Source organism: Xenopus tropicalis, chromosome 3 (assembly GCF_000004195.4).
Source record: "Xenopus tropicalis strain Nigerian chromosome 3, UCB_Xtro_10.0, whole genome shotgun sequence".
NCBI lineage: Eukaryota > Metazoa > Chordata > Amphibia > Anura > Pipidae > Xenopus > Xenopus tropicalis.
In genome coordinates this window covers 46,411,741-46,423,617 of record NC_030679.2, presented here as the reverse complement: position 1 = coordinate 46,423,617, position 11,877 = coordinate 46,411,741, and the positions used below count along the sequence as shown (strand labels likewise).

At 38.2% G+C, this 11,877-nt stretch overlaps 1 protein-coding gene across 1 annotated transcript; it reads left to right on the top strand.

The window, feature by feature from the left end:
* Nucleotides 1-61: 61 nt before the first annotated feature.
* On the top strand, nucleotides 62-11,346 carry znf346 (zinc finger protein 346). The gene is made up of 7 exons (XM_002936950.3): nucleotides 62-265; nucleotides 4,215-4,318; nucleotides 4,750-4,842; nucleotides 5,642-5,786; nucleotides 6,186-6,467; nucleotides 9,092-9,185; nucleotides 10,188-11,346. The coding sequence occupies exons 1-7, from the start codon at nucleotides 208-210 to the stop codon at nucleotides 10,474-10,476; spliced, it is 1,065 nt and encodes a 354-aa protein (XP_002936996.3). The 5' UTR covers nucleotides 62-207; the 3' UTR covers nucleotides 10,477-11,346.
* Nucleotides 11,347-11,877: the final 531 nt, after the last annotated feature.

The window sequence follows — 11,877 nt, the reverse complement described above, 5'->3', positions numbered from 1 at the left end:
TTCCGGGTAAGCAAAATAAAGTTTCGTTAGTTTTGAATAAGGAACCGAGCGCCTTGCAATCTCGCGAGAGTTCGCCGTAGAACCCATGCAGTCCCGCGTTTCGCGAGAGTTGCACGTACCCGCTCTGGCCGCAGTTGCCAGGCGCTGTGTCGCGGTGTGTGTGCTCTTGTGAGTTTCTCACGGTGCCGGCTTCTTCTTGGGAAGAATATGGCAGACGAGTTCGGTGACGGTGATACTGTGGAGTTGCCAGTGGGAAAGGAAGCAGGTCAGCACAAATATAAAGTTACTGCTGTGCTCAGGGGATTGAGTGAGGAGCAGGAAACCTGAATAGAACGCGTGTAGTGGGTGTGCGTCTGGGGGCAGTGGGCCTGGCGACTGCTTAGTTATGGGACGTACAAGCAAAGGTTGCCCTTGGGTTTTTGCTCTGATACAAAGATTTCCTTTATAACATCTGATGGTTTGAATCTCGCCCTAAATTGACCAAAACACGCAACTTTGTGCATGAGTTGTATCGCTTGAACGCAGCCAAGGTGATCGCTTCTCTGATTTTCAAAGGGTTGCTCTTTCCATTATCAAAAGTGTTGTCTGAGAACACAACGCTCTCTAATATACTTCTGGGGAGAAATATGCTTTACGTCTTGCTGGAAAAAGTTGCCATGTTTCCTGCTCGCAGGGTCAATCTGTTTACTCATTCCCCAGGTTATTTCTGATTATTATTATTTTTTCCCCATCCAAAATGTTGGGGCAACTTTAATCCATATTTCTGCCACACCTCTTCAGTATGGAATTTCAGCAGGTATTTGGGTAAATTTTACCAGTCAGTCAGGCAGTGATTTGAATGAGACACTAAAAGATTAATTAAGTAGGGGCCTAAAGAGAAAGACAAGTAATAAACAATAACAAAATTGTAGCTTCACTGAGCACCAGTTTTTTGGCAGCGATGGTCGGTGACCCCCCTCCATCTGACGGCAGGAAAAAGGCAAAAGACAGCTGATAATTTAAGGAAAACTATACCCCCCACCCAATGCAGGTTTCTATAAAAATACATTGTATAAAACAATGCATATGTAAAACCCTGTTTCATTTAAATAAACCATTTTTGTAAAAATGTGTGTTTTTAGTTGTTTGTGCCATTGGATAATACTAAAAAGAAAATTGCCATTTTAATTACTAAGGGATAATATGATTCACAGTGCGCACAAACACATTACGCCACGTCAGCCAATTAATGGGCAAAGTTCTGTCTTTTGCACACATTCTGCAGGATTTTATATACTATTTGTCCCCTGCTTTTATCTTTTTTACATTACTATTTTTTTTGTTAGTTGAAAAATTCTTTGCAAACACTATGGGCATAGCATGGTAAATGTGACAATGAAAGTGCTGGATGATGAATCATGTTGTAAAAACGCTCATGGTGCATTGCTTTATAGTGGCTGTGTGTGTGTAATGTTTTTCTGGTGAAATAACTGGGGTGCACACTCCGGGGCATTGGGAGAGGTAAGGGTTCCAAAACCCTGGGCTTAGGGCTCTGGCACACTGGTACCAAAGTACCATCCCACCAGTGAACCTACGCAGGCGATTTGCCGAAATCGCCTGCGCTGCATGTGCCATCCCACCGGTGACTTACATTTTCGCTGGTGGGATGGTAGTTCGGGGAGATTAGTCACCCGTGACAAGGGAGATTTGACGCGGCAACTAATCTCCCTGTGTGCCAGAGCCCTTACTGTAGAAGGTTAAACATGCTGTGCTTTGATGTACAGGTATCGGACCCCTTATCCGGAAACCCATTGGGAACAGAGCCAAAACAATCCTATTGGGTGTAAATACTGTTTAAATAATTTTGTTTTAGTAGACTTGAGATAGGAGATCCAAATTACAGAAAGACCTCTTATCCAGAAAACGCCAGGTCTCGAGCACTTTGGACAATGGGTCCCATACCTGTACCTGTAAAATTGAACTGGAGGGTGGAGGTGCTGCTGTCCAGCTTTTCGGCCAGAAATGCAAGACTTGAGCCCAGAAAGCCTGAAGACCTCTGGACATGCTGGCTGTTGGTACTGATTGGTTGCCTGATGATCACCCAGGGAAGACACAGACATTATTTTCACGCTGACAGACTGATTGGGTATTACATTTAAACTGTCACACTAAAGAGCTAGTGGGGTTGTGTTTGGTGAATAATTCCAGCTTAACATTTTTGTAGTACAGGTATCGGACCCCTTATCCGGAAACCCATTATCCAGATAGTTCCAAATTACGGAAAGGCTATCTCCCGTAGACTCCATTTTATGCAAATAATTCGAATTTTTAAAAATGATTTCCTTTTTTCTGTAATAATAAAACAGTACCTTGTACTTGATCCCAACTAAGGTATAATTAATCCTTTTTGGAGGCAAACCCATCCTATTGGGTTTAAATACTGTTTAAATATTTTTTTTTAGTAGACTTAAGGTAGGAGATCCGAATTACGGAAAGACCCCTTATTCGGAAAACCCTAGGTCCCAAGCATTCTGGGTAATGGGTGCCATACCTGTTTATACTGTAGAGTGGCTTGTAGGGAATTTAGGGAATCCAGGGTTTTTTGTTTTGTTTTTTGTTTTTTTTTTTTTTTGAAGGATTTGGTTTTGGCTAAATCTGCAGTCCCCGGCCAAACCAAATCCAAATTAGCATATGCTAATTAGCATCCGGAAAGGGTTAAATGGTTGTGGGGGATTTTTACCCCATATGCTAATTAGGATTCGGTTCAGGGGTTCGGCCAAACCCAAAAAAAGTGGAGATAGTTAATGGGAACATGATAGATTCAATAGCAATTTTGTGTCATCTCTTCATTACCTTAATTTAGAATAACCTGGAGAGTTTTCTTAAATAGATGTGACTTAGTATAAAGCAGTGATCCCCAACCAGTGGCTCGTGAGCAACATCACCAACCTCTTGGATGTTGATCTCAGTGCCCCCAAACCAGGTGTTTTTGTTTTAATTCTCGGCTTGCTGGCAAGTTCTGGTTGACTAAAAACAAGATGTACTACCAAATAAAGCCCCCTGTAAGCTGATAGTGTGCATAGAGGCTGCCTAATAGCCAGTCTTATGTGGCACCTCCATGAACTTTTATATGATGCTTGTGTTGCTCCCCAAGTCTTTTTACATTTGACTGTGGCTTATGAGTAAGAAAGGTTGGGGATCCCTGATATAAAGGAACCCCTCTTTCCAAAGTTTTGCCTGTATCTCAGGTTTGCTGATGAATAGGTGATTTTTATATATATATGTATTTAACTGTGGCTAGATGTTCATATCCTTTTGCTCCCACTTTTGTTTTAAAGGACCAAAGAAGTTAAAATGGAAAGTACTTTTAATTTCACTTTTATGTTTTAGGAATAAAAACATTTAACTTTTGCTAAATATAATTAAAGAAATAATGTTCAGCATACTTATTTTGAATACAGTTGTATATTTACTTTAAAACAGTAGGCAGATAAGCAATAAGATATTGTAGACTGGGAATGCCAATAAAAGGGTAAAATGATTTGTGTTCCTGCGCTAAGCTTCATTTGCTGACTGCTTTCTTCATCTTAAGCTTTGTTTGTATCTAAATAAAAGTAGAATTCATAAAAGTTTTTTGTTTTTTTTTTAGCACAACTTAATTTATTAAGCTTTTTTCTGGGCAGTTTAAAAATAATGTGGTGCAGATTTTTATCAAAATATAAAACTAGTGGTCACCATAGATAAATTCACTCATTTTCTATTTATTTGGGATTTTTAGAAGAGTATTTATCAGTGGGTGAAAGTAACAATTCCATATTTGTTAAATACACTTATAAAAATCTGATAGGAATAAATAGAAAGTGCCACTTGCAATTGAAAGATGGCCTAGCAAAATCAAATGTGTTGAGCAGCTGTGTTTCATCACCAGAATATACATAGCAAAGAAATAAACTTTAAATTATATTGTCATGTCACTGGGATAGAAATTGATTGTATTTTTTTTTTTAATGTATGTCTGCTTTAGGTACTTATGTGAGGGAGGTCATTCTCTTGCACAATTAGTGATAGGAAGGGACTCAACAGAATAGCAGCAATGAAAATTCTATGGTTGCTGTGTCTAAAGTTTATTGCGTATGTTTAATAAAAAAACAAACTGAATTCTCTCCTTGCATGTATTTTATGTATGCTATTTAATTAGAATAAATCAGAATATCTAAATCTTTTTCTTTTTTCAGTTGATGCTTTGATCCGGGAAAACAGTCATATTTTTTCAGACACCCAGTGTAAAGTTTGCAGTGCAGTGCTAATTTCAGAATCTCAGAAGCTTGCACACTACCAGGTATTTAACTACTTTAAGGAATGGTGTTGCAGGCTAGTATATTTTTTGTCATGGTTATTAGGAGAGCATTTTAAAAATGAATGTTTATATATCTTTATATAACTAACAAACCATTCAAATTCAAGTATTTGCCTAAAAGTATAACATCCACTACAGTTTGGTTCCATGTCCATAGAAATAAAAGTTCCACATTAACTGCTAACCTGCCGTCCATCATAAAATCTGCAGCACTGGTTATAAAGTACGGTATCTGACTGCCATGGCTGTAGATTTTATATTTCTGGTTTCTTCTTTCATCAGTGCCATACTGCCATGTCCAGCAACACGCGGTGTGAAATTATTATTGTGTGGTTTATAGGCTAAGAAATGTTTTCTAGTTGATGCCACATTTAAAGGACATGTATGATCTTTTTTCTTTTCTTTTTTCCTAGAGTAGGAAACATGCAAATAAAGTGCGCCGATATATGTCGATACACCAAGGGGAGGAACTTGTTTCCGCAAAAAAGTTTAAAGCTGCACCTGCTGTAAGTTTTGCCACCAGTGCCTTGTCAGTTCCAATAGCGGTGGATAGGCATCCAGCCAATTGTGTTAGCAGGGTGGCGCAGGGTCACGTTGTCTAGCACCCCATGCAGACAATAAGCTCACATCACTAGAACAGGAAATCAAAACGCTTACAGAAACTGGAAAAGTGTGACAACAGGAAAAAATTATGTAAATTTTATAATTAAAAAATTATACAGACATTTAAACACTGCAGTGATGGCTTGGAAAGTGTATAGAGATCTACACGGGTAGATATAGTTCTTGAAGTGTGCTTATCCTCTTATGCTAATTTTGAGTTCGTTAGCATGTTTAGTAAATTAATATTTTTACAATTGTAGCTTAAAAATCCTAAATGCAGACTAAGCATTACATTTATAATGTATAGGCTTCCACTAATGCATAATAATGTAATTACCGGAGTATTAGTGTTTGATCGATACATACATGGATTTTCAAATTGCGCTTATGTAAGTAATTACCCGTTAGGTCCAACTGACCACTTGGATAGAGTGCACCCTTTCCATCTCCCGTCAGTGACCTGAAACTGGTTCTTGGTCACCCTGATTTCTGTGCAAGGGCCATATAAATGTTTTTTCTGGGGGCTCCATACACACTTATATGGTTGGATCTGCAGTCAGACTTCATTTGTTCCAGCATAACCAAGTGCTGAAACAAACTGAATTTTAAGAATTCAGTATTCAACAGATAATGGCTAAAGAAATGGCTTTACAAAGGTATATAGTATTAAAATTTAAATCAACTTAAAATGTATGTATGCAGGAGAGCAGCGATGGAGACGACAGAAGCAAGTGCTGTCCCATTTGCAACATGACATTCTCTTCCCCGGTTGTTGCTGAATCCCATTATAGCGGAAAAACACACATCAAAAATTTAAGGCTGAGGGAACAAGGAGGTGTAACAGAAGGTATAGTATTTCATTTGTTTTTTAAGGCTTAGTGCAATGGTTGTCTAGAAGTAAGAATGGATGATGATAATAGAAGCTTAAAAAAGGGTAACTGGAGCAGGTCCAAGAAAATCAAAAGATAAAAGTTTCAGTAAAAGTCCTGATCTTTCTCCAGCTGAAATGTATCCCTGTTTATACAATGTGCACAAAAGTCATCCAACTAACCTGAACAACTTGGAGCAAATCTGCCTGGAAATCCCTTCGGATTCGGAGTTGCTACATTCTTTCCCAAAACGTAATGCTGCTGTATGAAATATGTGGATATTGAATACATACGTTCATTTTTGTAGGACATGATACCTTTAATTTATCTATTTATTCCTACAATTGTTTACAAAAACTTTTAATGTTTTCTTTTAGGCATGCTCCACCAAGCAAAAAAACTTGTGGTAACACGCACACCAACTATAGCAACAAAAATCGATAATAGGATGGATCAGTCGGACCCTACAAAGTTCTGTAAGCTCTGCCACGCCACATTTAATAACCCCCTAATGGCAGAACAGCATTATGCGGGAAAGAAACATAAGAAGCAGGAGACCAAAACACAACTTATGACTATATATACCAGCTCTGGGCATACTCCAGCACAAGCTCCAATCGCTATAAATGTAAACTCTCCTTTACCAGGCTCAGGATCAGGTAAAGTGTTGTTTTGTTGCATTAACTGGAAATTAGTATTGATGTTTATATAAAAGTCAATGGGAGTTGTCCTAGGCCATGTCAAGCCATGTTTGCAAACATTTTTGATATTCGAGTTTTTAATTAGAATGAGTTTTCCTTATTAATAAATAAGCAAGCATTCCATATGCGAGTTTATTCATTTTAGAAAACAAACTCAAATGCTCAAACTTGAAGATTAATAAATAAGCCCAAAAGTGTGGGTAGGGAGATGGAAAAGGTATAAATGAGAGAGGGAAAAAAAACGTAAGAAGAAAAGTTTATTAGGGGAAAGAGAGTTAGTGAACAAGTCAAGAGACCCCAGGCAGTCTATAGATTCTAATCTAAAAATTTAAGCTCATGGCTAATGTGTATCAGGTACTAAAATCCAGGCCAATGATCTCGGCCTTTTTTGTATTTCGAGTAAATATACATTAGGAGGTTGACAGATTTCCTTCGCCTTTTTTTTATGGATGCAAATTTGCGTCCATTCAGTTTAAAGAAGGAAAGGTAAAAACTAAGTAAGCTTTATCAGAAAGGTCTATGTAAATACAGCCATAAATACAGTAATGCTGCACTGAGTCCTCTATCAAAAGAAACACAGGATTTCTTTTTTTTTTTTTTTTTTTGTAAACATGATGTTCCAGTGTCTGACTTCCTCTCTCAGAAACATCCTTAATTCCCGAGGCCAGAGTCTGTGCAGTTCTCTCCTCTCTCCTGCCCTCCCACTAGAACGCTAAGAACTCCCTCCCTTAGGAATGTGTGATCTCAGCTATAACTGCTAGAGCTGCAGGCAGTAAGCTTCTTAAAATGGCAGCTGCTATCTTAAGCAAATGGAGAAAGCTTCTAAAGCTGTTTACTCGGGTATGGTGATGGTTTCTGCAGAATAAATATATTCTAGGTGGCACTAATGTGGCAAATCTATTGGCAGTAAAATGCCAAAATGACTTTCCTTCTCCTTTTAATAAGACATTTTTGGCAAAATACAGTAGCATTTTGGCTAAAAATCCTTGGTCCTTTTTAGGTATGCTGCTGTTAACCACTATAGTGAAATTAGTGCTAGGGATGTCAAACTGAAGGAGTCAGATTCTTTACTTGCAGTTTATTTACCACAACACCATTTGTTTATTGGAAATCAGTAGTAGAACCCATTTCAGTAATTCATGTAATTGAATGACTAATAGATGTTAATCTAGAACTCTGTTTTGACTTTTCCATGTTACTGGCCTTTTAATACTATTTTTGTAAACCTCCTTTTTTTTAAAAACAAATTAGGGCTGATTCACTAAGGTGCAATGAAACGAGCGCTATTTATAGCATGCATTAAAAATGTTATCACATCTTATTTTTCGTGCCTTAACGCACGATTCACTAAAAGGATATTTGTGTTAATTTAGACGCGATGCTGTTTGCGTTATTTAAGTCGCAAAGAATATTTTCGTGCGGTATTTGATGCAACGCACGCTAATTAACACAGTGCGCTACTTGTTGCGCGCGCTAATTAACGCACGTGCGCTACTTATTGTGTGCACGCCATATTAGCCATATACACCATTACGTTCATAAAAAAACTACTTTTTTTTGCAAATGACCATTTCCCTGCAAACTGGAGGCTGCATCACTGCAAAGTCCATATTGTGTTGCCAAAAGCTCATGAACTGTACTTTTCTATAATTACCGCCTGGCCCAAGTAGGTGTTAAATTTCGCACAGACTAATGCGATATTTAGCGCGTCTAAGTGTTTGTGTATCATGTGTTAGTATTATTTTTGTGCGAGAATTATCGCATTTGGTTGCGTGCTATTTAACACACGCGATATGCGACTTGACGCATGCAATAATACTTTAGCAAATTGTGTGGGGTTTTTTGCGTCTATTTTAACGCAAAAAAGCATGTGATACCGCTTATCGCACTTTAGTAAATCAACCCTATTATCTGTTAATATGTTTGAGAAGAATAAACGTTTTGTATGCCTGCTTTCCATATTATGGCAAAATAGGTCTTGAGTAGAACAGCTAGGTAGATGCAGGATTCAAAATTATATAAAATAATGTCCAGGAAAATATTTCATACAGAATGCTAGTTCTGGCTTTGCTCTTTAGGGCAGGGGCACTTTAAGGGGCGCATTTATCAAAGTCCGAATTTCGGATGTTTCCAAGTACAATTGACAAAAATTCGGACTAACCACGATAATTTCTGATGTGCGTCCCATTCGGGCCCAATCGTACTTTAATAAATGTGCCCCTATGTGTCGGTAGGAGGAGAGAAGGGGATTTGCTCTTATCTCCAGCTCCATGTAGCTGCACTGACAGACACAGCGTTGGCCTGAGTGCAGCTATACGGAGCGAAGGTTGGCAGTGATTGAAAATGCACACTTTCACATTTTTCGGCCGATCTCCAATCTGTGTAGCTGCACTCGGGCTGGCCCTATGCCTCTCAGTGCAGTTAGACGCAGAGGCCTACATGTGGCCATACTCTGTATAGTCCAGGCCTTCTGCATAGTCCAGAACTTATTCTTTTCAGTGAGACTGTGATATCTAACATGACCCCATCCCAAACAATGTATTGACATACATGATTTAACATTTTTCTTTTATAATTTTCAGCTGGGAAAGGTTTTTCATGTGACACGTGTAACATTGTGCTGAATTCAATAGAGCAGTACCAAGCCCATGTTAGTGGAGCGAAACACAAGAACCAGTAAGTGTTTATTTGTGTGTTTTCTTTATTTAATTTTTCTTGTTAAATTTCTTAGTATCCTCTCCTGAAGGTAAAGTGGCCAATTGTTACACCTATTGCACCTCATTAAAATTAGCAAGGTAACCACTATCTGAGCCTTAATTTAAGCAAAATAGCTAAAAACAGAAAGATAGGTGGAGTTGCTGAGTACCATTTTGTCATGTAAATCAAGTGTAATTTATGTAATTTTTTACAGAAATTTTAAACAGCCATCATATAATTTTTAGCACTTTTTTGCTGCAGGTTATTTCAAGTTCATTGATTGTACAATTATGCCTTATCTCAGTATACCACCTGCTTGAAGCAAACATGATATTATAGAGCTCTATAAAAATTACTACATTTGGTTGGACTATTTTAAGGAAAGGCAAGGTTATATAATGTCAGAGGTTGTTCCAAGCATTTTCCAGTGAGCCAAAATGCTACTTTCTACTCCACGCCAGTATGCCTTGTCTAAAACAAAACAAAAAAATACAATGGTCTGTGGTACTTGGCTGGTGAGCCCACTGCCGTCTTTTTTGTTTTAATCAGGTTCAATACCAAGGCCTCTCTAGGAAAGACATTTGGGAAAAATAAAAGGTGGCAGATAGATAGAAAAGACTAAAGGTTAGCATTTTGGTTCATTGGTTAGTGCTAAACAAGGTTGGTGGCTCCACCAGTGATTTAATTTCTCCTTATTCTTTAATTCTTGTTTGTCAACTGCATTTATCTAAGTAGCACGGGCCTACCATATGGTGGTGTAAGAAGGGAGCACTTTTTCCCCTTTAAATCAATCAAGCACAATGGTTCAGGTCTACATCTGAACTTTCATAGATATAATTTAAAGAATTATCTTGGATAATTGTTGATATTTGATAACGTTTTCTTTTTTGACATCCCAATTTTCAATTTTATTTTAAAACACTGCTTAATATGGGTAAGCATACAGCAGAACTAACCCACAAAACATTTATCTTTTAATAGATTAATGTCCATGACACCATTGTCCAAGGAAGGTCCCCCAGCAGCTGGAGGCCCTTCAGCCCTTGCAGGCCCTCCATCAACAGGAGGGGCATTGTCATCAGGGGGACCGTCGGCTAGAGGTTTTTCTGCATCTGGAGGTCCAACACCTAAAGGCCCTTCATCGTTTGGTGGATTGCCACCCATGGGGGGGTTAATGCCACCTCCTTACCCTCCTCCACACAGTCAGCCATATGTCCGTGAAGATATGATGGGTCCTGATGGATATACTTATTTTAATAAAGACTTTTAGTGTAATCTAAAGTTACTTCAGCCATTGTATGTCAGAACCAGGGCATGGTAGCAAGTCATGGAGAATGGAAAGAAAGGGTTGTTTTGGCTTTGTCCTCCTTTTGCTCTTGTCCTACTGCTACGCATGTCTAGAACAAGAATCCAATTCACTCAAAACAGGACATTTTGTAACATCCAGACTAGATTGTGGGTGAAGGTAGTAGTTTATTTTGAAGTGTATTTTTCCATATGGTTGTTAATCCTGCCTTGGCTTGAGGGTAGAGTGCAGGCTCTGTACATGCGGTTTGCATATGTGTATTTTATACAACTATATATTAGTAACCATTCCAGGTACTGCCTCTCCCTACCCTCTACTAATGGATTGATAGCATACAGGTAAATAAATCTTGGCCTGCCTGCAATGCAGACAATCACACCACATTATTTGAATTTCGCTTGTGAAAGATATAAGAATTCCCAGCCTTTGTATTTGCTTTGAAGTGAAACGAAGAAGAGTATTTATTTTGAGAATGCAGTAGCCTAAGTGGCTGTTTATATGCACAGTTCTGTACTGGTTCCGTTTATGCTGCTTTAGAGAACCTACTAGAAGAGGAATTTGCCTTGTTAAAAGATGACTTTAAGCCATTCTTTTGATGACTGTCCAGTAGGTGGCGCTACAAGTCCAAAATATGGCTATACATAATTCAAAATGTTAGTCATTTGAATGGTTTGTGTTTTCCTCTCTTTATTTTACATTTTTACTGTTCAGTTTGTGAAGAAACTGTTAATTTTGTTTTGTCTAATTTCTAATGTAGTTTTAAGTTATAATTTTCCTGAATTATTTTTAAATGTGTGTATTTTAGTTTTCCATAAACAATTTTAAAATGCTTAATATCTGTTTTGATTACATTGTTTTTGTTTTGTTTTTTTCCCTGACACAGAGGATAAGTTTTGATGTTAATAGTTTGTCTTCTTACACGATAGATGGTCCCTATAGGTAGAGTTGCCTCCCAGACGGTATTTCACTGACCTAGCCAGTAAAATATCAGTCAAGGCCAGTATTACAAGTGTACCCTGGGCTGGTGCGGCTTTGTGCTAAGAGGAGCACTAGTCGGTTGTATCAGGTAAGTAAATACAATTACTTGGGGGTGCCTAACATTTTGGCACCTCCAAGTGATTAGACCTTCTCCTTTAAAGGAACAGTTCAGTGTAAAAATTAAACTGGGTAAAATGGATAGACTGCACAAAATAAAAATATTTGCAATATAGTTAGCCAAAAATATCTATAAGGGCTGGAGCGGGCAGATGTGTAACATAATGGCCATAACACTACTTCCTGCTTTCAGCTCTCTTACCTCTTACTCAATGACTTTAGGGGGGGGCCACATGGGACATAACTGTTAAGTTAGCCTAGAGAGCTGTA

What these genes read in the sequence shown, in the direction of transcription:
- znf346 (XM_002936950.3), top strand. Translation starts at nt 208, where the DNA reads ATGGCAGACGAGTTCGGTGACGGTGATACTGTGGAGTTGCCAGTGGGA. An exon ending in GCCAGTGGGAAAGGAAGCAG is followed by an intron (nt 266 to 4,214) that starts GTCAGCACAAAT and finishes TTCTTTTTTCAG; the next exon opens with TTGATGCTTTGATCCGGGAA. An exon ending in GGAGCGAAACACAAGAACCA is followed by an intron (nt 9,186 to 10,187) that starts GTAAGTGTTTAT and finishes ATCTTTTAATAG; the next exon opens with ATTAATGTCCATGACACCAT.